The sequence below is a fragment of the Colius striatus genome, chromosome 24 (genome assembly GCF_028858725.1).
Source record: "Colius striatus isolate bColStr4 chromosome 24, bColStr4.1.hap1, whole genome shotgun sequence".
NCBI classification, from domain to species: Eukaryota; Metazoa; Chordata; class Aves; order Coliiformes; family Coliidae; genus Colius; species Colius striatus.
The window spans coordinates 2,077,091-2,102,824 of NC_084782.1; the positions used below are offsets into that span (position 1 = coordinate 2,077,091).

Here is a 25,734-nt window from a genome sequence, read left to right on the forward strand (position 1 = left end):
GGTGCCAATTAAGAACCAACTGCTTAAATGCTGCTGATTCAAGCAGAGCACAGCAGCAGGACCCATCTGCCCAACACATCCCTGCTCCCCAAATGCTTCCTCCTGTTCTTCATGTTGTGTTTTCTGAAGGCCTCAGCTACACACCACACGACACGTCAGATGATGACACCCAGACCAGTAGAACCTGGCTGCTAATTATGGCCCTTAAGGCTGAGGTGCTTTAATAAGTCCCTCTGGCTACGAACACGAGCGTGACTACAGCCTTGCTAAGCACATGTCATGTTAGAGAGGGCAGACAGGAGGTTGAAACAGGAAAAAGTGACTTGCTTGGAAGCTAAATCAGGCCTCGTGTCCAGCCAAGCAGCCTTGTTTTCCCTATACTCAGTCTAGCTGATGGGCAGACAGAACCCAGTCATTACAATAGATTGAAGGCTTCATTTTGAAGCTAAAAGCAGATGAGAAATAGAACTGATTAATGTAATCACTAGTGGCAAATATGTTTTGGGGATCCAGAGCACTCCTTCATTCTATTTTCCAGGCCCAATGGCTTTACACAGATTGCTGCAATGCCTAATGTTGCTGACAGACTGCACACACTGTGGCTTGGCCAAAACCCCTCAGAAAGCCTGCTTCATAAATTCAACCTGACATGTCCCTGATTGCTTTGCACCAGAGGCATTCCTGGAAGCCCATCAACACCTCCCAGAGAAGCTGGAATACTTTCTTAATGCTCCCAACTAACAGCCTCCCCTGGGTGAGGTACAGAAGAAGCCAGTCTGAACTCAGGTATCAGCAACTCATCAGCCCAGGCATGAGCCAAGTTTTCCATCTCAGGAACTTCTCTCCTTGCAAACCCTATTTATCTTCATTAACAAAACCTGATATTTATGAGGCAAGTGAAGCAGAAGAGCAAAACCTACTTCTTGTAACGTTAGGCATCAGGTTGAGTTCACAGGTATGAGTTTTCCTCCAGACTCCCTGCTCTGGCAGTGCTGGCCCTGCATTAACTGTCTTCACTTTGTGCTGAGCAGGTAACAGAAAAGCCAGATGGCCTAAAGCCATGGCTAATTTCAAAACTGCTGTAAAACAGCACAAGCCATGACAGCCTGACAGCACACATTTGACAATTCCACCCAAAGGCTGATACCACTGGAAAAAGGAACAGCTGAGCCAAGAGAAACCCTGTTTTAACACACCTGCAATCTTGTTTGGTTCTGTCCATAATTGTGGGGCTGTACCTTAAAAGCTGATTTGGAAGTACAAGATGAAAAAGTCTCTGACCTTGCTCACCTCTAGCCCTGATCCACAGCCAGGAGGAGCAGGTTACACATCAAGTTAGGAGCAGGACATAAGCACTAATTTAAGTCTCAGCACAAGGTAAATGAAGCTTCATTGCCCTTAGAGGGAAGCTGCCACTTCTCACCTGCTACTGATCAAAAAATCTAAGTGAAAAAGACTTTGCTTTTCACAGAATCACAGACTCTTAAGGGTTGGAAGGGACCTCAAAAGCTCATCCAGTGCAACCCCCCTTCCACAGCAGGACCACCTAGAGTAGGTCACACAGGAACTCATCCAGCTGGGTTTGGATGTCTCCAAAACCAATGTGTTGCCCCAGAACCTGGGGCAGCCTGTCCAGCCAGCAAAGACCAGTCCAAATCCTTCACTGCATCCCTGTGTGAACCCGCTGAAGTCTCTCCTGCCCTAGGATACGAAGGCTTGAGGGGTAATGGCTGTACCTGCAGATCTTGGCAGTCCACCAAACCTGCAAAAACTTTTAAGACAGCTCTGGAGATGCCAGTAATCAATAACAAAGCACCAGCAGCGCTTTTAAGCATCTGCAGGGGAGCTCTTGCCAAGGCAGAACAGTATTGATAGAAACGATGCTTCCAGCAGGCTCTGCTGGAACAGCCCCTCACCTCAGACCTGGGCCAGCACACTCAGTCGATGGCACAAACATGACTGATTTGACTTTAACAGGAGAGAAAAATCAGACAAGAAAAGACAAGCTTCAAAGGCAGGAGAGTATAGCAAATGCCAAAGTCCCCATAAAATTGGCTTAGGCAGTCAGCTGCTTTGTTCAAAGCTCAAATTCTCTGAAGGCAACAACCGACCTTTGGCTTTTCCCCTGTCCATAAGCACCTCTGGAAAATTCACCTCCACAAGCACTGTCTGTGCAAACCCACGAGACTCAGCTCACTATCCTTCCCTCCTACCCAAGGGCACATCAAGCAACAACCTTTTTTATTTCCACTATCATCAGTTTGTTTGTAACACCCAGAGCCCTGAGCAAGCCCCTGCGCTGAACACTGTGCAGAGACCAAACGAGACGCTGCCTCCTCTCACACTTAGATCCTAGTTTACAAATCAAAGCTTCTCTGGAGGACTCAGGCCTTTCTTTTTCTTGCTAGCACCCTTGAAAACTAACTGCCTTGAGGGGAGGAAAAGCAGGTACATTCAGAGAGCTTCACCTCTCCCACAGAAAAGTGTAAGGGAACGAAGGAAGCCCAAATCAACGGTGGGGATTAATCTTGATGGATTTTAGGCAACTAAGTCTATGGCAACACAGCTCTAATGAAGGGATTCACTTTTGGGGATTGGTTAAGCAAAAGGAAAGATGGCTGGCAGCACCTCACCTGTCTGCAAAGAGGTTCAGTCTTTCAGCAGAAGCCTTCTGGAGCCAGCACAGCAGAAAGGTTCAAACCCTCTAGTTCAAGTGCTGTTAAGACTTGCCCAAAGTCCAATGATCTTTACCAAATCTGTTTCAAAAGACAGGCAAACTGGAGTAGAGCTGGAGTAGACCAGGAGCTTAGTGCAGGAACTAGAGAAGTGCCAGACTTGCACAAACCCACCTCATCAGCATGCACCTTATTTTGCTCCGTGACATTCAGAGCCCGTGGTTAATTAGTTGGCAGATAAGACATTGCCCATCCTGGTTAATTAGTTGGCCATAATGCATTGCCCATCACTGACTTCTGAACTTGCAGCTGGGAAGTAAGCAACTCTTCCCTAGGCTCTGAAATCAGCATGCCAAAAGCTCAAACACAAAAGAAGGAAAGTTAACAATCTGTTTACCAGTTCCCCTCCTCTCCCCTCTCCGCTGCTGCTGGCCAAGGGCTTGGGGAGGGGAAAATAGCTACTGCCAGGATTCAGCAGAGAGAAATCATTTGGACTGCTCTCAATTCTCATATCTCTGCCACCGGTGCTTCATGTTACTTCACACAATTCATTCACTTAGGAGATGAAGCCTGTTCCTTTGACTAATAGCATTAAAAGCTTCTCTCTGGTGATAATTAGTCGTCCCTCCCCCCATCCCTTCCTCGGTGTGACGTGGAAAGGGCACACAGTCACCAGTACACAAAGAAACTCAAACAGTGTGACAAGCAGGCTGGAGCTGGGGAGGAAAGCTGCCTCTCACCTCCTTATCTCCCCACAGCTGATAATCAAAAACAAGTCGACACCACAAGCAGCAGAACAAGCAAGAACAGCATCCATAGACTAAGGGCTTTGGCATTTAGACATGGGGGAAAATAGCAGTTCCTCCTTTACAAGGAACATAAATACCAACAGAGGTTTTTGCTTGGTCACCTTCCAACCCCAAAAGATTGACCTGAGGCATTGAAACCCAGCAGATAAGAGACAGAATTGGGAAATCTGCAGTCAAAAGACTGCAGGACTCACCAGCCACCAGCAGATCACACCAACCCCCGACCCTCAGCGATTTCCCAGATACAAAAGTCCCCCAGCACTGACATTAAGGACAGTCACCACTCCAGGCTTACACAATTCTGCATACCTATATGCTGACTTCTCACCTGGAATCTGCCCCTGGATTTGGGAGAGGGGACAGAGTTTGGGAGGAGTTAACCCCCCCCAGGCCAGAGCCAGCCAAGGGGTGCAGTGCTGGCTGACCCCACTGCTCAGGAAAGGGCTGGGAACAGTTACCACCACAGCATTGACAAGTCAGCAAGAGCCACTAATTAAACGATAAAAATAGATCTCTGAAAGGGCTTTTTTTCCCCCTCCCTGGACACAAAGCCGAGGTCTGACAGTGCTGCAGCCCTGCAGTCATTAGGTTTTTTTCCACGGGCTTCAAACCCACCAGCAAAACAACACCAACAACAAAGCAGCAACAGCAGCATTCTCACACTCACAAACCCCAACCCCACACAGCATCTGTCTGCAGAATATCCCAACTAAACACAGCAAGGGAAGCGATTCTCAATGCCAGGCAGCACCTCTTCACCCCACTCCCACCTTTCACAGCAGCAGGAACACAATGACAGCTTTTGCCCACCCCCCACAGCCCCAGCAGCTTCCTTGCACTCCCCTAGAGCCCAAAGCTTCTGTTTTGCCTGGGAAAGGGAACATGTTTTGAGATGACCCAGGTGACCCAAAGGTATCTTCATATTGCTTCATGCATTGCATCCCTTAGACCAGTGACAAAATGCACCTTCCATTATCATGTGGGTTTTGCTGAGCCCCCTCCTCTCCCACCCTCCTGCCAGACACAGGTTTTTGTGTAGCTCCCAACTGAATATTCATCACCAACTAACAGACCTGCAGGAATTGCACTGTCAGCGATTTTTAATACACATGATGCCCCCAACACATGCCAAACACAATGACATTTGATCAAAATAGAAGCCATTTGTTTAAATACAAGCGATTTGGCTCTCAAAACTGTCATCAAATTAAACTGGAAATCAAATTAACCAGTGATTGAATGAAGTAGAAGGCTGCATAATCACAGATTACTGATCCAGCAGCAGGGAAACAAGGATGCAATCACATTCCCCTTGTTTGTGGCAGCCTCTCTGCACTGCCCTGTACTCAACAGGAATTCCCCCTCCCCATCTCTCAGGACTCATGGATGTGCCTCAGAAACAGCTCATCCTGATGCTTCTTGATAGTCCAGAAAGGAAACATCCCTTTCTAAACAACTTTTTGAGGTATTACCCAGTACTGTGAAAGTACAGGCTGACACAGTTGAAAACATTCTCATTTAGGGCAAAGCAAGTGCACTCATTCCCAACAGCACTGGGAAGAACATGTTTAAACCTACTCTGAATGGCAAAAGGGGTTTGTTACCTTCAGCCCCAAGGTATGAACTTCAGCTGGCATAACTGTGCCAACCTGCTTCCCTCCTAAGTGGCCTCATTTGGGCTTTATTTCCCTCCCTCTCGTTTGAAAGAGAATTTGAATGATGTAAAGTCACAATTTCAGGTCTTGTCTGCTCTTAAAAGTAACGTGGAGCCACTGAAACGGTGTGTTTGAAGAGCAACAGGCACTTAGACTGAACTCACAGCACAGGGAGGAACTGACTTACACTCCCATACAACTTCCACAAGCCACCTCAGCTGAACCCATCCTTTACCCACCAGGCAAGGACAAGGAACTCCATCGTCCCCCTTCCTTTGCAAGCAAACCTGACTGTTCAGGACTCGCTGATGTTCACATTTTTCAAGGGCAAGTTTCAAGTTTAAAACTCCAACACAACTCAGGGTGTCGTTACAGATTAGAGAAGCCATCACAAGCGGTGCCATTTCTCATTCCCAGCTTGCAGAGGCAACATTTAAGCATCCCAGTGTATGACAAGAAGAGCTTTTTACTTCATTTCAACCTCGATGAAGCACCTTTTCACTTTTTCTTTCAGTACTTCCAGCCTGAGAGGAGCACCAAGCCCTCACCTACCTTCACCTGGACAAACACAACCCAATACAAGGCAGAGAAGTAAATAATTCATCTGCACGCAAACAGAAGGAAGAAAGAACAATTAAAGTGAGCAAGCACAGCCAGGACGTTTCAGATTTCAGCCAACACGAAGACAGAACAGATCAAACAAAGAAATACCAAAGGGGCTGCCTCGAAAAGAGCTTCGGGAGAGGTGAAAACGCTGTGGCAGAACGCGACGGGACGGCAAGAGAGGGGGAAAGACAAGATTTGACTTTGAGTCGCAGCCCGAGCCCTTCAGAGGACGGCAGAGCACTGAGACGGGGCCGGGCGCGCTGCTGCTCCGTGGACCGAGCGCAAAGCCGGTTCCCAGCGGCAGTTTGAAGGGGGCCGCGGCTCCTGCAGGAGTTCCCCCGCCGAGGAAGCCCCCGGCCCTGGCAGGCCCGGCCCCGCTGCAGAGCCACAGCCCGGGGGTCTCGGCCGGGCCAAGCACGGCCCGCACTGCCCCTTCTCCCCCCGTTACCCGCCGCTCCCCCGCCCCGGCCCCTCAGCGCCCCCCACGCCCCCGGCCGGCCCCTCTCACAGCCCCTCGCTCGCACCCCACCCCTCATCCGCAGCGCTGCCGCCAGACAGGGGTCGGGCGGGCCCTGCCGACCCCCGGCGGCGCTCCCGCGGGGCCGCCCCGGGCCTCCCGCCCTCACCTGCTGCCCGCGGCCGCCGGCGCCCTCCGCCGCTCCCGGGCCGGCCCCGCCGGAAGCCCGGGGGGGAGAGCGCGGGGGATGCCGGGAGTCGTAGTCCGCACGCAGCGAGGCCACGCCCCCGGGCCACGCCCCGGTACAGGCCACGCCCCCAGCACATGGCACGCCCCCTCGCGGCGGCAGGGGGGCGCTGGAGGGGGACGGAGCAGGGCTGGGGGCTGGGGTGGAACGACGTTATGGGGTCAGGGGCCACTTGGGGACAGGAAGGATTTGGGGTTGGGAGGGTTAAGGGTCAGTAACGGGGTTTGGGGCAGCTGGAACAGTGAGATTTGGGGTCAGCGGGGTACATCTGGGCTTCAAACCCGAAGCTGTTGGAGGGAGAGTGAGCAAAACAAGAGAATATTCTTTATTATTGTTATTATTATTTCTTTATTTTTCATTTCCATTCTCAGCTGAAGCCTCAGACATCACCCCCCCCCCCCCCACCGTGTTCCTTGGAATTGTTTTTCTATTCAAGTCTCCTGTGACTGTAACACATCAAAACTACAGAAACAAACACCCAAACCAACCCCAAAGCCTCATCCTCACCATCAACTCAGCAGCACCTTTCCAACAACCAGCTGGGCCGTGGCATGACAAACCCCCCAGTACTCAGCAAGTGCAGCCACGTGCCCCGTTGCCACTGCTCGATTCCCAGTGGGTGGGTGGTTGTCTGCCCACATTGTTTATCTGCCTGTGCTGATCCCTCCCAGCACAGCATCTCTCCACACCAGTGGCCACCCTCCCACACCAAGCCCTGGCCTGAAATCCTCTCTGGGGAGCCTGGGTGGGGGTGGTCTCGCTCAGCATCACCTCATCAGTGGATCTCTCTTCAGTGTGTCTGTGTTTAATTCCTTGCTGCTGTAGGGCAGCTCTGGGAAACGTGACTCATCCTGCAGCCATGGCTGGGAGTCCTGTTTTGGCCATGAGTGAGAAGCTCCTGGGGCAGCTGGAAATGGCCACTGTGCAGCTGCACTGGGCTGGTTTTGTGGTGTGGGGTGAGAGTGAGCGGGGCCCAGTGAGTGCTCATGACTGCCCCAATCACCCCAGAGCAGCAAAACCCAAGGGCAGCCTTGATGCAGCCAGGATGGAGGGTCAAGCTGTTAAAACCTCATTGTTAACTACATGAGATGATAAAGCAGCTCATGGTGGAGTGCTGCTGATTTCAGCTGAGCCAGGGCTCACAGCTCACCCACCATCCCAGCAGGGAACAGCCAGGGACAGCCAGCAGCTCCCAGGGGGCAGCCCTTCCTCCTCCCATGGGATGCAGCGTGGGTTTGTGGCAGGGCAGGTTTGCAGGGGAGATGGTTTGCAGCAGGATCCAGGGCAGGTTCACAGTGGGGCAGGTTTGCAGCAGGATCAGGGGCAGGTTTGCAGTGGGGAGGGAGGGTTTGCAGCAGGATCAGGGGCAGGTTTGCAGCAGGATCAGGGGCAGGTTTGCAGTGGGGAGGGAGGGTTTGCAGCAGGATCCAGGGCAGGTTTGCAGCAGGATCAGGGGCAGGTTTGCAGTGGGGAGGGAGGGTTTGCAGCAGGATCCAGGGCAGGTTTGCAGCAGGATCATGGACAGGTTTGCAGTGGGGAGGGTTTGCAGCAGGATCCAGGGCAGGTTTGCAGCAGGATCATGGACAGATTTGCAGTGGGGAGGGTTTGCAGCAGGATCCAGGGCAGGTTTGCAGCAGGACCAGGGGCAGGTTTGCAGTGGGGAGGGTTTGCAGCAGGACCAGGGGCAGGTTTGCAGTGGGGAGGGTTTGCAGCACGATCCAGGGCAGGTTTGCAGTGGGGAGGGTTTGCAGCAGGACCAGGGCAGGTTTGCAGTGGGGAGGTTTTGCAGCACGATCCAGGGCAGGTTTGCAGTGGGGAGGGTTTGCAGCAGGATCCAGGGCGGGTTTGCAGCACGATCCAGGGCAGGTTCCCTGCTGACAGCCCCCAGCGCGGGGCGCTGCCGTCCCGGGGAAGGGCGAACGCGCCGCTGCCCGAGCTCCGAGCGCGGCTCCAGCAGCTCCCCGGCGTCCCGGAGCGGCCCCGGCCGTGCAGCGACCACCCGGGCCGGGGGCTGCAGCCGCGTTGCCGGGCAGCGCCGGGGCCGCTCCGCTCCTTCGCAGCCGTCGGTGCTTCGTGCCAGGGTGCGGAGGGGCTGCAGCAGCTCGGGGACACGCCGCGGGTCCCGGCCACCTCCGGCCCTGCCCGCTCACCACCGAGCCGTGGCGACTGCCTGGCTGCTGGGCAAGGGCTCAGAGGCTCCTCCCGAGCCTGGCCCAGCGTGTGCTGCCTGGTTGTCACCCTTAAATCCAAAGCAAAGCAAAGCAAAGCGTCTCCTACCTGCTGCAAAACTGCATACCCCTGCCAAGCTGGCCCCAGGGCCTGCAAGGGCTGAGCTGATTTTGGAGGGGCTCATGGAGATACTTTGGCTCCCAGCCACCTGCATGACAGCTCTGGCCACTCAAGGGGCCCAAAGGTGCCCTCCTGGGGTGCTGGCAGGGTGCAAAGCCACGTATCTGGGTAAGACCTGGCTCACAAAGCCATGCTCAGCATCCTGGAGCTGCCAAGCCATGTGTGCACCGTGTGACAGTGACACACACAGCAGGGTGGCCACAGGCTGGCAGCCCCTGGGGGGTGGCCATGGTGTGGGTTACACAAGGAAGGAGGCCTGGTGCCCGGCATGGAGGGTGCCAGGGGATATTTTGGGCTTCATGGGCAGGACACATTCTGTTCCCATGAGCTCAGGCAGCAACTGGGGGCCCATCCCTTCCCTGCGACTCACAGCCCCACAAAACACTCACTGGAGTCACAGATCTCAAGGGCTGGAAGGGACCTGGAAAGCTCATCCAGTGCAACCCCCTGCCAGAGCAGCACCACCTAGAGCAGGGCACACAGGGACTCATCCAGCTGGGTTGGAATGTCTCCAGAGAAGGAGCCTCCACAGCCCATCTGGGCAGCCCCTGCCAGTGCTCCCTCACCTCAACAGGGAACAAATTCTGCCTTGTGTTGCTTTGGAACCTCTTCTGTTCCAGCTTGTGCCCGTTGCCCCTTGTCCTGTCATTGGCCATCACTGAGCACAGCCTGGCTCCAGCCTCCTCACACCCACCCTCGATGGGTTTGTAACATGACTGAGCTCACCCCTCAGTCTCTTCTCCAAGCTGCAGAGCCCCAGCTCCCTCAGCCTTTCCTCACAAGGCAGATGCTCCACTCCAGCATCTCTGTGGCCCTGCACTGAGCTCTCTCCAGCAGCTCCCTGTCCTTCTGCAACTGAGAGGCCCAGAGCTGGACCCAATATTCCAGATGTGGTCTCAGAATGGGAGGAGATCCCTGGGCCTCTCCAGAGCTTCACAGCTGGAGAGGGACTGGGAGCACTGGGGCTGCAGGGCTCAACTCCATTGCAGTCCAGGATGACCATGGCTGTGGCTTTGCTGGGCAATGTGTGATCCCCCTGGAGACACAGTGGATTGCCCACAGCCATGTGGGCACCAGGCAGAGACCTGCACCCACCCCCACTGCTCACCAGAGCTCAGCCTCCACATCCACCTCACCCTCAAAGAGCTGCTTTGGGTCCACTCTGAATTTACCCATGCAGCAGGTCCAGGTGTCTGCTCACAGCCATAGGGCTCAAGGCACAGATATTACCCCTCATATCCAGCCTCACACAAAGCCCTGGGTGTGCTGAGCTCCATCCTGGCCAATGTTGCAGTCAGAGACAGCCCTGGTTGCTCAAATCCTCTCTGCATCTCAGCTGGGCACTAGCTTTGGTGAGAGGACCCTTGACATGGCCTGATGCCTCTGCCCCCTCTCCCTATCCCAACCAGGGCAGCTCAGCCCCAATAATGCCCATTTTCCAACCTCCTTTGGACTCCCTCAGCCTTAAAACCCTCCTTTGGCACAGCCCAGGAGGATGAGGATTACACCAACACCTTGTGCTTTTCAATTGAGGGGCAACTGTGCCACAAAATTGCACATGTTGGGATCATAATGCTCTCACAACCTGGAGATGGTGCTTAACACACCTCCTGCCCTGCCCAGACAATAAAAGCTGCTGATTAATTCTCTACAGGCACACAAATTGCAGCTCTTGGGTAAACACAGGTTGGGGGAAGGTGATTGTGACCACCTGACAAAAAAAGGAAGGGGGTTAAACTGATGCAATGACCCAGGTGAGGAGCCCAAGGCACTGGCTCAGCCCTGTGGTAGCTGAGGCTGGAGCAGGAAAGAAAACAGGGAGGAAAATAAAGCAAGAGATTTAGTCCTTGATGTGTGTCCCCAGTGCTGGTGGCTGAGGCACTGGGTGGATTTCAAATCAAGCTGGGGCAACTGGAGAGGGAAATTTGGAGCCCAAGCCAGGATGTGCTGCTAAAGCCCAGCTTTGCAAGGAGGCAAAAACCCAATCAGGATTCAAAAGAAGCCCTTTGAGAGCCTTCCTGCTTTGCAGATGGGTCCTGGGCAGCTCCTGGGTGCAGGAGCACCCTCATCTCTGCTTTAACATGAGCCTCTATCACCCCCATGCTGCCCAGGCTTAAACACGAGCCTGGCCTGGATTTGCAGGGGGGTAGGGTGGATACTGGGGTGACATTGCTGCTCCCTGGCTGCCCTGGACTCAGCTTCATCCCAATTCTTTGACAGTGCTGGGAAAAGTGAGACAGGGTGGGGACAAGGGCTGGTGACCCCACAATGTCACCAGCTGGGCCAAGGTGAAACTGCACCAAGAAGGGGGCTATTTCAGTTTTGTTTTGGCTCTGAAAGGCTCAGCCCCTCCCAGCACAATTCCTGACCCTACATGGCACCTTCACTCAGGGGATTTCTTCCATTTGAAGTGAGGATTTCAGATGCCTCACAGGGAGCCAGAAGGCAGCAGGGAAAACAAAGTCCCTCCTTGGACAGAATGTCCCTGCTGACCCCTCTCATGGCTCTCTTTGCTTCTCTGAACTGTTTCACTTCCCCATAAAATGACATTTACTCCCTTCTTTTGAAAACCAACACACAGAGTCAACTCTCCCCTCTGGGCTTCCCCAAGCCCCCTGCCCAGCCCCCCCTGCAGCAGAGAAGCCCCCAGCAGGATCAATCTCAAAGCATCTTCTCTCCAATCCCATGAGACTCACTTCAAAACAAGCTGATGGTTGCCATTCCCAGGATATCTGGGGATTAAACCCCCCATCCCCTGGGGCAGGGGGCTGCCCTGGAGACCACAGAGGTCCCCAGGCACCTGCAGGTCCCTGAGCTGGTTGGGTGACACAGGGTGACACTCACAGGAGGGGAGAGAGGGCTTTGTTCATCTCCTACCCAGCCCAAAGGCACTGTTGGGGGCTCAGCCTCCTGTGCCAGGGCTGGAAAAACATGAGGAGAAGTATTTTGAGGCTGTGACTGGGCTCAGGAAACACCCCCCTGCACCCCAGGGGATTCTCTGGTGCCTTGTAGGCACGAAGCTCACACTGGCCTGGGCTTTGCAGACCCTCCTCAGCAAGAATTGCCTGAACCCACCTGCAGGCACCAGCCCAGGGACTTTGGCACAAGCAGCAAAGCCCAGGGAGAACCCCCCTTTCTCCTCCCTCAGCCTCCCCCCTGCCCAACAGCACTTTCCCCCCTGGCTGGTGCAAATAGAGGCTCTGCCCTCTAAACCCCTCAGCAAATCCTTACCCTGCCAATGGTCCCCAGCCCCACATCCCCCATCAGATGGGCACCACAGGGGATTGTGGGGGCTGGATGGTCCCAGGACAGCCCCAGAGCCAAGATCCAGCCCCAGAGTCAGGATCCAGCCCCAGAGTCAGGATCCAGCCCCTCGCTGCTCCTCAGGCACGAGGCTGGAGCAGGGGGACAGGGTGGCCTCTCCCTGGGGATGTTATCAGCAACTGCCAGGGGCTCCTGCCTGCACCCTGATAAGTGCAGGGCTCCACATCACAAGGCTGGGGTGGCCCCAAAGCTGCTTCACCCCACCCAGAGTGGGACCAGAACATTCCCCAAGACCCCCACACTGAGGTGAGCATCAGTGTCCCAAATCCTGGCTCAGGGGCAGGGTCCTACACCCAGGTCCTACAAGGAGGGGGCACTGGAGCTGAGCTCACACACTCTCATGAGAGCAGGGAGTACACAGGACCCCTTTTTGCCCCCATGGACAACCCAGGGCTGCTCCCAGACACCCCCCCAGAGCAGAGGGACCCCCAACACACACCCCTCCACAAGATGCACTAAGCAGGATCAGGCCCTGGGGCTGAGCAGGGGCCAGGGGAAGCTGCAGCTCTGCTGAGCCTTTGAGAAAGAGAGAATAAAGCAAAGGGAAGGTAAAAAAAAGAGAACAATTTTAATTATTCAGACAAGATGGTGTGGCAAAGGCCCAGGGGCAGGTCCTGAGCCCAGGCACCAGGACACACACTTCAAACCCACAGAAATAACTTAACTGGAGCTACAGATCAGCAGAGACAAGCCCAGAGTGGGGGATGCTGCTGGGAGCAAGGGGTCTCTCCCTCCCCAGGCACCACCCCGGCGACCTGCGCCGCTCCAACATGCTCTGGCACCCCCCTTGTGCCCCCCATCACCCTCAGGGTGGGCACAGGGGGCAGCCCCAGGCCCCAGCACAGCTCTGCCACAGCAGAGATGCAAAGAAAAAGGTGTCCCAACACCCCAGAGGCAGCGTGACCCACCCCCCCCTGCTCCTGCACCAGCATCTCACAGCCCAAATCGGGGCAGAAAGAGCTGAACCACACCAGCTCCCATGCTGGGGGTGCCAGGGTCCATGGGGAGGGGCAGTGGGGGCTGTGTGGGCACCCCCAGCCACGGTAGAGATGTCCCTGTGGCCCTTGGGTGCAGAAGCCCCTGTGGATCCTGATGTGAGAGGACTCAGCTCAGAGACTGGTGGCACTAGGGGCTGCCCAGCTGGGTGAGGGGATGGCCAGATCCTTCCCCCTACTCCTGCAGAGGCTTCTTGGGGTGCCAGGGCAGCTCCCCACGGGCAGCTGGAGGCCCCAGGGAGCAGAGGCAAAGCCCACAGTCCCCTGGGCCACCTCTGTGCCCCATGGCCACAGTGTGGGTGCCAGGACATGGCACAGGGGTGAAGGAGCAGACCAGCTCTGCACGGCCACAGCAGCACCCCTGGGCACCCCAGTTTGGCTTTGTTGGCTGAGAAAGGCACAGAGCAGCTGAGCACTCCAAGCTCTGCCAAACCCAGGGCAGCACCCCAAGGGCTTTCTGGCACTGATGGCTGCTTGAGGGTCTCCTCTCTTGGGGTGAGGGGCAGGGAAGCTCCCCCTTTCCTTTCCTTCCACAGCTCCAGGCCTCTCAATGGCAGGGAGACAATAATCCAGCAAAGTCTTTAGGGTCCCCAGCTCCCCCCTGACCCTTCCCCCAGCCCTGGGGAGGAGGAGGAGGAGGAGGGAGCTGGGACTGGTCAGGTCATGTAGCGGGTGACAGCTCTCAGGGCATAGAGCAGAGCTGCCTGCATCCGAGCCTCCAGCAAGAGCAGGTTGATGTGCACCTAGAGAGAGAGAGGAGGGGTCAGGGCTGGGGGGCTGAGCAGCCCCCACACCCCATGGGGCTGGGGAGGGGCTGGGGCAGCACCTTCTCTGAGTGCTTGAAGTGTCTCCAGAACTGTGTGTACATCCTCTTGGTTGTCTTCTCTGGGTAACAGGCCACTGTCTTGATGTAGATCTTCAAGCTGCGCTCCAGGAGCTGGTTCACCTCCCCATAGTCATAGTCATCGTAGCTGGGAGGAGAGAGGAGGGTGAGTTACTCCAGGCACAGCCCCTGCCCACAGCAGAGTCCCACAGTTCATAGAGTCACAGGATGGTGGGGGCTGGAAGGGACCTTTAGACAACATCCAGCCCAACCCCCTGCCAAAGCAGCTCCCACCTAGATCAGGTCACACAGGAACGTGTCCAGGTGGGTTTTGAAGCCCTCCCGAGAAGGAGCCCCCACACCCTCCCTGGGCAGCCTGGGCCAGGGCTCCCTCACCTCAGCACTCAAACAGCTTCTCCTTATGTTTCAATGGAACTTTTTGAGTTCCAGCTTCATCCCATCACCCCTTTGTCCTGTCACTGGACCAGACCAAAGCCCCCCAACAGCATCACTTTGCCTCAGTCTAAACAGCAGCAACGGGCTGCCCCAGCTCCTGGGGGTGCTCCTGGGCTGGGCCTGCTGCAGGCTCTGCTCAGGGCCAGGCTGGGGGCTTGGGGGGGCTCAGCCCCAGGATGGGGATGGTCACACCCACGATGGGGGGCTCAGGCCCATGATGAGGGGCTCAGGCCCAGGATGGGGGGGCTCAGGCCCAGGATGGGGGTGGTCATGCCTAGGATGGGGGGGCTCAGGCCCACGATGGGGGGCTATGGCTCAGGAAGGGGGGGCTCAGGCTCAGGATGGGGGGTTCAGGCCCATGATGGGGGGCTCAGGCCCACGATGGGGGCTCAGGTCCAGGATGGGGGGCTCAGGCCCAGGATGGGGGGCTCATGGATGGGGGCTCAGGCCCATGATGGGGGGCTCATGGATGGGGGGCTCAGCCCCAGGAAGGGGGTCTCAGGCCCAGGAAGGGGGGGCTCAGACCCATGATGGGGTCTCAGGCTCAGGGGGGTCCAAGGCCCAGGAAGGGGGGCTCAGGCCCAGGGAGGTCTCAGGCCCAGGGAGGTCTCAGCCCCAGGAGGGTCTCAGGCCCAGGGGGAACTCAGGCCCAGGGAGGCTCAGGCCCAGGATGGGCTCAGGCCCAGGGGGGGGCTCAGGCCCAGGGAGGTCTCAGCCCCAGGAGGGTCTCAGCCCCAGGAGGGGGCTCAGGCCCAGGGGGCTCAGCCGTACCGGATGCCGAAGACGCAGTGCACGTAGTTCCAGATGGCGCGGCGCAGCATGGAGGTGTCGACGCCGCAGTGCATGGCGATGGTGTGGTACGTCAGGTTGTACACCACCTGGAACTTCTCATCCAGCAGCTGCCCCACGTCAGGGTACAGGCGGTTGATCAGGGAGTAGCCGTGGTCCTCCCAGGTGTAATCCTGATGGGGGAAGGGAGCTGGGCTCAGGCCTCAAGGAGGGGAGAGACAAAGGCAGAGACAAGAGCCTTCCCCCTCCATGGTACAGGCACTGAGTGGTTTGGGTTGTTAAAGCCTCTGAGGCTGCTGCAGTGCCAGCCCTGCCCTCACCCTGCCCAGCCCAGCACTGACCCACAGCCCTCAGCACCTCAGCTCCAGGGCTTTGGGATCCCTCCAGGGCTGGGCACTCCCCCAGCTCCCTGGGCAGCCTGGCACAGGGCTGACACCCCTCTCAGGGAAACAGTTCTGCCTGAGCTCCAACCTCAACCTCCCCTGGGGAAACTCCAGCCCCTTTCCTCTTGTCCTGTCACTTGGGAGCAGAGCCTGACCCCAGCTCCCTGCAGCCTCCTGTCAGGGAGTGTCAGAGAGTGCTGCTGGCTGCCCTCAGCCTCCTCTTCTCCAGGCTCAACACCCCATTCCCTCAGCCCCTCCCCAGCCCCTTGTGCTCCAGCCCCTTCCCCAGCTCTGTGCCCGGCTCTGGCCACGCTGCAGCCCCTCAGTGTCCCTGTGGCAGTGAGTGAGGGGCCCAGCACTGACACAGCCCTGGAGCTGCAGCCTCCCCAGGGCCCAGCACAGTGCATACAGACCCATTGCCCCCCCAGCCACGAGCACCCGGTTGCAGTGCTCAGACAGCTCCAGCCTCACCCCAGCCCTCCTCCCCTTGCCCCAGTGCTGCTCCCCCAGCAGCCTGCCCCAGCACCCACCTGTGCACGGAAGGTGGGGGGAGCCTGCTCACCCCTCCGTGTGAAGTCCTTGTAGCCAAACTCGGGGTCCTCCACGAAGCAGAGGACGTTGGAGTGCAGGGAGTGCTCGGCCAGATCTGCAGAGCCAGCGCCGTGGCCGTGAGTGACGTGTGGCCCTGGGAAGGGCCTTGCCCTGCAGCCGGGCGCCCGATCCTGCAGGTGCTGCCTCCTTCTCCCCTCCCCTGGGACCTTTCCCCAAGCTGTGGGGACTCTGGCCCCTGCCAGCCACTCCCCTGCAGCCACTCACCCGAGGGAGCCACCAGCAAGCTCTCCGTCTTCTCCAGCTCGAAGCGCGTGGCCATCTCCTCCTGCGTGACCCCCTCCTCCTCCAGCTGACTCTCCTGCAGCAGCTTCATCCTCTCCATCAGCACCTCCACCTCCTGCACATCATCTCTGCCCTGCCAGAGCACCCACAGTCACTCCTGCCCCGAGGCTGCAGAGGGTTTGCAGAGCTCACAGCTCACAGCTCTGCTCTCACTCAGGGCAGCCCCAGGGGTTTTGCCTCTGGGTTTGTCCTGCCCAGACCCCAGCAGCTCCTGTGCCTCAGCCCAAGGGCTGGGAGGAGGGGAAGCCTTGCAGAGGATGCTCCTGCACAGCTCTAAAGCATCTGCTGTTCCCAATAAAGGTCATTTCCCAGGGAAAGCACCAAGAAGCAGCTCAGCACCCTGCTGTGCCCTCCCTTCCCACCCCACACCTCCAGCCCCATGACGCAGAGCCACCCCCTTACCCCAGAGCCCCCCATGGTGTCGTCAGGAGCTGTGCTGCTGTCTGTGTGGGGTGAGGGGGGCCGGCAGCTCTGCCCCCCGTCCTGCTCCTCCTCGGGGTTGATGCCGCAGCCAAAGACGAAGGAGGCCAGTGAGTGGTAGTGGGTGAGGAGCACCAGGGCCTGCACCAGCTCTGCCAGCGACCAACTGTCCTGCCCTGTCTTCAGCAGAGCCTGCAGAGCACACAGGGTTGGAAAGGACCCTCCCAAGTCCCCCACAGCACCCCAGAGCCAGGGCAGAGAGCCAGGAGGGTCTTTGGGATGTGTCCCCCCACCATCAACCATCCACTGCCAGTGGGACAGTCCCTGGACACAGGGGAACAAACCATCCCCTCCCCATCCACTGAGAGCTGCACAGCCCCTGCCCTCCCGCTCAGAGACCAGAAAGGGTTAAACTGGGGGGTGGAGGGAGGCCCCTGGGGTGAAGGCCCCCCCCAAAACCAGCCCTGGAGCATCAGCTCTCACCTCGATGTGCTCCTTGGTGATGAGCCAGGGCCGGTGAGCCAGCAGCTTGTTGATCTCGTTGAGGTTCCTGAGTTTTTGGGGGGCACAGTGCAGCCCCTGCAGCCAGGCTGGGTTCCCCCCCACCTGCAGGAACTCACCCATGTGCAAACCCACCAGGTAGGAGCACTGGTGCCGGGCTGCTGCCTGCAGAGGGGAGCCAGGTAAGTTAGCCCCCAGCACTGCCCAAGGGACCCCCCCCCACAACCCCACTACAAGCCCTTGGAGAAGCCAAGGCAGGGAGTCACCCCCCTGATATCACTCCTGGAGGGTTCTCCCTGAGCATGAGAGTCCAAAGAGGGGTCTCTTCCCTTCCAGCCCCCATCACTGCTGACCTTGGAAGAGAGCTGCTGGGGTACCCTGGCTGGGCACCACTGAACCAACCCCAAAGGGGCTCCTCAAGCTTTTGGGACCCCTCAAAGAGCCTCCCCCCACCCCATGGGACCCCCATGCTCACCATGATGGCGATGTAGTGACGCTTGTGGTAGGGCAGGGGCCCATCCATCCTCAGCAGGAGGTACTGGGTCTTCCAGAAGCTGCTGAGGTACTGGGGGTGCAGCCCCATCACCATGGTGATGTTGTCCACCCTCCCCGCCGACACAAAGGCCTCGAGGAGCTGGCGCCCGCTGCTCTCCCCTCCCTCCTGCAGGATCTGTGGGGACCAGGGGACAGGGGTAGGCAAAGGCTGCGTGCTCCAGCACCCCCAACAGCCCCCCTAAACCTACAGGGAGACCCCCTTGCCCCAGCCATGGAGCAGCAGCACCCACCCCACTGTGTCAGACACTCACCCCCTGCTTCCTCCTCGCCGCCCGGTACGGACACCGTGTCGGCTCCCCGCTGCCGGGGGGGCTCAGGGGGCGCCGGGGGGGCTCCATGGCAGACCCCACACAGCCCAACCGGCTCAGCCCCAGGGCCAGCTTGTTTATTTTGGGTGCTGGAGTGCCCCAGGGAGGGGAGGAGATGGGGCTCAGTCCCTCCACCCCCAGCACCGTGACGAAACCACGTTATCTGTGCCCAAGGAGGAACCATCTGGGACACGGACGGTGGGGGCTGAGATACGGCTGCTGCAGCGTGGGGAGCAACTGGGATGGCAGGGCAGGGGCTGGGGAGCAACTGGGATGGCAGGGCAGGGGCTGGGAGAGCAACGGGGATGGCAGGGCAGGGGCTGGGGAGCAATGGGGATGGCAGGGCAGGGGCTGGGGAGCAATGGGGATGGCAGGGCAGGGGCTGGGAGAGCAACGGGGATGGCAGGGCAGGGGCTGGGGAGCAACTGGGATGGCAGGGCAGGGGATGGGGAAAGCAACTGGGATGGCAGGGCAGGGGCTGGGGAGCAATGGGGATGGCAGGGCAGGGGTTGGGGAGCAATGGGGATGGCAGGGCAGGAGCTGGGGAGCAATGGGGATGGCAGGGCAGGGGCTGGGGAGCAACTGGGATGGCAGGGCAGGGGATGGGGAAAGCAACTGGGATGGCAGGGCAGGGGATGGGGAAAGCAACTGGGATGGCAGGGCAGGGGCTGGGGAGCAACAGGTATAGCAGGGCACAGGGTTGGGGGAGCAATGGGGATGGCAGGGCAGGGGTTGGGGGGAGTAAAAGGGATGGCAGGGCAGGGGTTTAGGGGAGCAATGGGGATGGCAGGACACGGGATTTAGAAGGAGCAACAGGCATGGCAGGGCAGGGAGTTGGGGGCTGAGGGGTGCAGGGTGAGCAGGGAAACTGAGGCACGGACAGAGACTTGGGGCAGGCAAACACCAGGGTGAACCACAACCGCTCCCCACAGCCTTCAAAACAACTCTCCCACACTGCCTCGGGGATACTCCCCGGGTTGGGTCACCCTTCTCCATCCCTGCCCATCCCAGCTGGGAATCCTCCCTCATCCCCCTGTCCCCCCTCTCCCCAGGGCAGGGGGCACGGAGGGATTCACCCACCCCAGGGCACCCACCCTGCTCTCACCTCTCCCAGCGGGATGAACGCACTGGGACCCTTCCCCAGCTCCTGGGCGACCTTGACCCTTGTGTCCTGAGAAGGAAAGAGCAGCAGCTTGAGCCCGGTGGCGGGACAAGGGACGGTGAGGAGCGGGTGGCACCGGAAGGAGTGAGTCAGGCGGGCACCGGGGAGCGCGGCCATCACCCCGCGTCCGGCCTGATGAAATCAGCCGCGGCTGTTGCTCAGCCCCGCGAGGTGTGACGGGCGGGCACCGGGCCAGGAACGGGCTGGGACTCCCACCCCGCAGCTCCCACCCCCGCAGCACAGGGGGTGGGTGCAGCCCAGCCCGGAGCCGGCCCCGTCCCGCTCCTGCAGCCGGGTTTGCAGCAGGGCAAGGGGAAAGGCTCCGGCTGCATCACGGCAGCGCCCGCGGGTGCAAATAACCTCCCCCAAACACCCACAGAGAGCTCAGAAGCTGGTTGGGGAGTGGGAGAAGATGGGGAAGGGTTCAAGTGCTCCCAGCCCTGGAAGGGAGGTGAGAGGGAAGAGGGGGATGGCACATGGATCCCCAAACAGAGTGGGGACACAGTGCCTGTGTGAAACCAGGGCTGCATCACACACAACACCCACAGCATCATCATCTCATCCCTCCCGTGCTCCTGGTACAGGTGCTGATGGCAGAGAAGGTGCTGAGGGACCCCAGCACCACCCTCCTCCTGCTCCCCACAGAAATCCCCTGAGTCCCTTCATAGCAGGAACTTGGGGGGCTCAGTCATCCCGGCTGGGGTTCTGGAGCTGTGCTGGGTGTGAGCCCAGGGCTCTGGTCAGGGGTCTCAGGGGCAGAGTCTCAGCCCCCTGCAATGCCCATGACCACCCTAGTCCATTCTCCCCCAGTGCTGGATGTGGCAAATCTCCTGTGGCCCATCCAGAGGCCACCAGAGACCAATGTCCTGCCCTGCTCCAAGATCAGGGAGGGATGCACAAGGCAGGGGGTGAGCAATGGGCACCCAGCCTGTGCTGCTGGGGCATGGAGGGAGCTGGGCATCACATTCCAGCAGCTGTGGGCAAGGGCAGAGACAGCCCAGCGAATGCCACAGGGCTCTGCCAGCCCCCAGGACCCAAAATGATGCAGAGAACAGCAAATAGAGCCCCCAGAGCCTCCCACAACCAATAGCACACTGGGACACACATCAAGGATGGGGAACTCAAAGGGCTGTGCCCAAATCTGCTCCTCCCCAGGCTCAGCATCCGTGGGTATCCCCAGGAGACAGGGATGGTGGCATCAGGAGGATGGCAGCCAGATACACACAACGAGGGATGCCAATGGTAGGATGGCACATCCCCCTCTCCAGCTGTGAAACAACAGGGACAGGAGAATCCCAGCGTGGTGGAGGCTGGAAGGGCCCTGCAGAGCTCATCCAGCCCCCAGCCCCTGCTAAAGCAGGTTCCCCTCACTCAGGGGGCACAGGAACGTGTCCAGCTGGGGTTGGAAACCTCCTGAGAAGGAGCCTCCACACCCTCCCTGGGCAGCCTGGGCCAGGGCTCCCTCACCTCAGCACCAAAGGACTTGCTCCTCCTGTTTCAGTGGCATTTCCCGTGTTCCAGCCTGTGCCTGTTCCCCCTTGTCCTGTCACTGGCCACCACACAACAAAGTGTCACCTCATCCTCCTGACACCCACCCTTTAGGTGCTGATCAGTGCTGCTGAGGTGCCCCTGAGCTCAGGCTTCTCTTCTCCAGGCTCAACAACCCCAGGGCCCGCAGCCTTTTCCCCTCAGCATCTTGGTGGCCCTGCACTGGCCTCTCTCCAGCAGTTCCCTGTCTCTCTTGAGCTAGGGAGCCCAGAACTGGGGAGAGGTTTCCCCTTGGTGCCCTGTGAAGGAACAAGCCCTGGGGCTGCCACTCAGCTTCCCCATGAAAGGTACTCCAGAGCTGGAGAGTGGCACAGCCCAGGTGCCTCCAAATTCCTGCCAAGGCACAGAGCCTGGCACTCTCTGCTGGCAGGGGGTGGGAAGGGGGTGGGATGGCATGAGGTGACCATGCAGCAGCTGTTGTGCAGACACACGCTCCCCACGTGCCAGGCAGTGGGGCACAGCATGGCACAGCATGGCACGGCATGGCACAGCACAGCGTGGCACAGCATGGCATGGCACAGCACGGCATGGCACGGCACACTGTGGGCTCCTGCCAGCACTGAGCTGCAGCCACCTCAGCAGAATGAGCCGTGCCCAAGCCGTTCCCCTGTGCTCTCACAGCCCCGAGCACACGGGATGCTCCTGCCCTGAGTCACCCTGGAAGGGATGGGGTGAGGGTGGGAGCAGGCTCGTGCCATGGCTGCCCTGGGTGCTGAGCTGGCTCTGCCATGACTCAGACTCAGGGGAGAAGGAGCTCGGTTGTTGTTGCCAAAAGGAGACGGTAACAAACAGAGACGGTGGCAAAGCAAATGCCCGCGGCCGCAGGCAGAGCTCCCGTGGCCCTGCCCACAGCCAGGAGCCCAGCCCCGCTGGGTGACAGCTCAGGGTGACCTTTGCAGGTGCCCCGTCACCATCGCCAGGCACAACCCGCTTGTGTTTTGCAGCATGAAGCAATCAATCCTCGGGAGCAGGGCTTAACCCTCCCCGCGCCGCCCGTCCCACCTCCCGCTACCGCTGACGGGGAAACTGAGGCACGGGGGCTGATCCGACCCGCAGCAGCCACACAAACCGCTGCCAGGCTCCCAGCGGCACAGGGGGAGGTGGAGGGGCCCGGTGGAGACACCGAGGGAAAGAGTTAAACCCCCCTGGGAGCAGCCAGCACCCCCCAGCGCTGCCAGCGCTCAGCCAGGTGTCGGAAAAATCATTCCCGATAAGCTGAGGTTAAACAAACACCCCGGCAACCGCCCTCCCCGGCGGGTTGGCCCCTTGGAAACGTCCTCCTGCCAAAAGAAAAAGCCAGGCATGAGCAGGAGGCTTGTCCGGGGGCCGGGGGCAGCGCCGGGCTCAGCCCCCACTGACGCGACAGCAGGAGCCGCCCCGCCACAAACCCGGCTGCCCCCACGCCAGGAGGGACACGGGATCCCCAAATCCCACCCTGCCTGCTCCCGACAAGCTTTCACGGAGCTGCCCCAAGCGGCCCGTCCTGCCAACCCCTCTGCACGCCGGGGCAAAGCCGGGCACCTTCCCGGCGGGTGCCAAGGTCTCTGCACAAGGAGGTTCAGGGGAGCTGCTGCGTGTCCGTGCCGTCCCCACCGCCACCAGCCTTCCCCAAAGCGCCACATTCAGGCCCCAGCTCCTGTCGGGACAGTTGCTGGAGGGATTCCCCTGCAGCGCTGCTCTCTCTGGGCTCTTTCCCACCCACTGTCACTGAGTTTTGCAACTTGCAGCCCTCCCTGAAGCTGCACCGCGGCTGTTCCGGGAGCAAAGGCCGGAGCTACAGAGCAACCCCCGGGGAAACTCGAGGGAAGGGGGATCCAGGAGCAAGAGGAGAACCTGCAACCGTGCAGGGATTTGTAATGGGAAAGTCAATCTCACAGATAAGAGGCAACTCCCAGCTTTTCAGGCAACTCAGCATGTTGGAGGCCTGAAGCCACAGGTGGGGCCGGTGGCCTGGGTGGGCTGGGACGTCCTGCAAAGCTCCACAGCCCCTCTCCAAGGCTCCAGTTTTCCACATTGGACCCAAATGCAAGAGTCCCACCACCCCAGCCTGTTCCCCCATCCCACCACTCCTATTTCTAGGCTCGCTGCAATTAAGCCAGAGGGTTATTTTGGGCGGGGGGAGCTGACACGTCCCTGCTGCCCCCGCACCGCAGCCGCCGAGGCGTGGGGATGCCCCCCAGGCTGGGGAGGGGACGGACACCGCGTCCTAGCGTGGGAGAAGACACCACCAGCCCCTCCCCGAGGGGTGAGGAGGGGGGCTGCACAATCCAGGACCGCGTCTCATCGCGGGGGACGCAAAGCGGGAGTTGCCCCGGGCGGGCCGACCCCCTTTAGCTCGCCCCTTACCTCGCCGCCCCGCCGGGCCCCGTAGCCCCGGTACTCGTCCAGCCCCGCGGGGCGGCACGGCGAGCCGGCCAGCAGCATGGCAGCGCGGGGGCTACGCGGCGGGCACGGGCATGGCCCCGGCACGCCCCGGGCGGGGCGGGGGTCCCCGGACACCCCCGGCCTCCAGCAGCCGCCCCGCTCGCACGGAGCCCGCGGCCCGCTCGGCTTTTCATAGCTCGGCGGTGGGTGGGCGGGACGAAGGGAAACCACGCCCACCCTCTCGGATCGACCAATAGCGGGGCGGAGGCGTGATCATTATGCACAGAGTCGGCCAATAGGGATGCGGACGCGCGGGGGATGCTGGGGGTGGTAGTTCGCGCCGGCTCCCGCCGCGCAGCCCCTGCCCGGGGTCCGGGGGATGAAACGCGACGGGGGAGGCGGTGAGGGGCCTGGGTTGCACCCAAACCTCCTCCGCTGCCATGGCTCCACCGCGAGCACTGAGCCTGGCTGTTGCTGCGGGTGGGCACGAGCCATCACCATGTCCCCCCAGCTCGGCACGGGACCACCTGCTGCAGAAGAGCTCAGCCCCCTGCCGGCTCCCAGCCCTTGGGGTAACAACTGACAAACACAATAAAAGAAGGTGAAAGAAGGTAAAAAAACAGCCACTCATCCACCCTCCCTCCACCCCCACCCCCCAGTGGTGGGCGGCCCCAGACAGCAGCGCCGATAACAATCTGGTCCTGCTTGACAGCCTGCACATGGCAAAGTCCAGCAAACAGCAGTTTGCTGCACAAACAGCTCAGGTTTTGCCTGGCAACAGCCTCCAGCAGCCCTGCTCCTGAGCCACTGCCAGTAAAGCTACCGCGGCAGCCCCGAGCCACAGCGCGCGTGGGGAGAGGGGATGGAGGGGGCTTCAAATGCTCCCTGGGTGGCTGCTCCATGCCCTTGGCCCCTCCACAGGGAACCTCAGTCTGCAAACACCCTGGGCTGCTTTTAGGGGTATTTTGCAAGTGTGGCTGTGGGATGGAGGCAGCTCTGGCCGCCTCAAGGGCTCTGCTGCTCTCTCTGCGTTTGTGTCATTTGAAAGGAGCTGTTTGGGGGTCTGAACCAAGGTCCAGGTAGTGCCTGCTCTGAGGGGAACTTGGCCCCATGCTCCCCTGGGGACAGAGATGTTTTTTCAGCCCCTGACACCCCAGTCCAGCTCCAGCACCCTCTCCTTTGACCCAGTCACACCCCACAAAGGGGCCCAGAGCTGCCTGACATGAGCCATGAGCCACCAAGATGCTGCCTGGTCCCAGGCCAGCGCCAGGGCTGCCCCTACCTGAGGCCAAAAGCTTTTCCTTCTCTCTGGCTGAACACATCAGCCTGGAAACAAAGCAGTGAAGCAGCAGAGAAGGCAACACAGTGTAAAGAAATCGGGGGGCAGGAGGCTGCCTCTGTTCTCCCCTTCCTGCCCCCTGGAAAGCTCTGGACAGGAGGATGAGATGAACCTGGGATCGCAGGGCTGTGGGTGTGTGTCAGGCTGAGCTCCAGCTGGAGAGGCTGCCAAATATTTCATATAAAAATATCCCATCAGAAGACAGCGTTGGACTGTGCCAGAGGGACATCTGGCCCGGGGCTGGCACAGCCCTGGCACGCAGAGCTGGGCCCTGCACCACGGAGCACCACGCGATGCCCCATCTGCCCAGCAGCCCCGGCTCAGCCCCGGGATGGCCCCGTGGTACCTGCAGCCTCAGCACTTTCCCTGGCCTGTTTGCAAAGCTCCTGCCTGCCCAGCAGCAGCCTCAGACTCTCAGCAGCATCTCCCCTGGCTGACAGCAGCCTGGCAAAAGGAATGGCGGAAGGCTGAGGGGGATCCTCATCGACACTAAAGGGTGGGTGTCAGGAGGATGAGGTGACACTTTGTTCTGTGATGGCCAGTGACAGGACAAGAGGTAACAAGCACAGGCTGGAACACAAAAAGTTCCCCTAGCACTGGAGTAGAGAGTCCTTTGGTGCTGAGGTGAGGGAGCCCTGGCCCAGGCTGCCCAGGGAGGGTGTGGAGGCTCCTTCTCAGGAGGTTTCCAACCCCACCTGGACACGTTCCTGTGCCCCCTGAGCCAGGGGAACCTGCTGTAGCAGGGATTGGGCTGGATGAGCTCTGCAGGGCCCCTCCAGTCCCCACCACTCTGGGATTCATGGGAAAAAGAGTGGCAAAGGAGAAGCAGAAATTTCCTCGAGAGAGGAACCCAAGAGCTGAACCCAGACACCCTGTTTTCCAGAAGCACCAATCATGGGAAACATGTGATGGCTCAGTAATTATTTAGGGATTGGCAGTGCCCCAGTTGCTGAGATGCTGACTGCACAAGTCTTGCTGGAGCTAAACAGGAAGGCGAGGCTGATTGCTTAACACCAGTCACCTCAAACAGCAAGGTTGGCTGGGGACAGCCCTGCCTTGTCCAGCCTTTTGGCAC

The 25,734-nt window shown here is 59.2% G+C and overlaps 2 protein-coding genes across 4 annotated transcripts in view; both read right to left on the bottom strand.

The window, feature by feature from the left end:
• PHACTR4 (phosphatase and actin regulator 4) overlaps positions 1–6,424 on the bottom strand; it is a 68,251-nt gene extending 61,827 nt beyond the window's left edge. Inside the window, exon 1 of the mRNA XM_062014362.1 lies at positions 6,372–6,424. The gene's annotated coding sequence lies outside the window, so the exon portion shown is untranslated. The remainder of the gene's footprint in view (positions 1–6,371) is intronic.
• Positions 6,425–12,671: 6,247 nt separating this feature from the next.
• SESN2 (sestrin 2) lies at positions 12,672–23,400 on the bottom strand. 3 transcript variants are annotated; one of them, XM_062014732.1, is made up of 10 exons: positions 23,303–23,400; positions 19,352–19,417; positions 17,859–18,053; positions 17,366–17,548; positions 16,865–17,074; positions 16,385–16,535; positions 16,099–16,214; positions 15,168–15,358; positions 13,944–14,088; positions 12,672–13,860 (listed from the first exon to the last, which is right to left on the bottom strand). In XM_062014732.1, exons 1-10 carry the CDS (start codon positions 23,378–23,380, stop codon positions 13,774–13,776), a joined length of 1,422 nt encoding a protein of 473 aa, XP_061870716.1. In that variant the 5' UTR covers positions 23,381–23,400; the 3' UTR covers positions 12,672–13,773. The 3 variants fall into 3 exon arrangements, with proteins under 3 accessions (XP_061870716.1, XP_061870715.1, XP_061870717.1); XM_062014731.1 differs by lacking the exon at positions 23,303–23,400 and having other exon boundaries at positions 19,352–19,540; XM_062014733.1 differs by lacking the exons at positions 19,352–19,417; positions 23,303–23,400 and adding an exon at positions 18,190–18,365.
• Positions 23,401–25,734: the final 2,334 nt, after the last annotated feature.

What these genes read in the sequence shown, in the direction of transcription:
- SESN2 (XM_062014731.1), bottom strand. Translation starts at nt 19,525, where the DNA reads ATGGCCGCGCTCCCCGGTGCCCGCCTGACTCACTCCTTCCGGTGCCAC. An exon ending in CTTGCTGGTGGCTCCCTCGG is followed by an intron (nt 16,215 to 16,384) that starts GTGAGTGGCTGC and finishes CTGGCTCTGCAG; the next exon opens with ATCTGGCCGAGCACTCCCTG. An exon ending in CCCCCACCTTCCGTGCACAG is followed by an intron (nt 15,359 to 16,098) that starts GTGGGTGCTGGG and finishes TTCCCCCATCAG; the next exon opens with GATTACACCTGGGAGGACCA.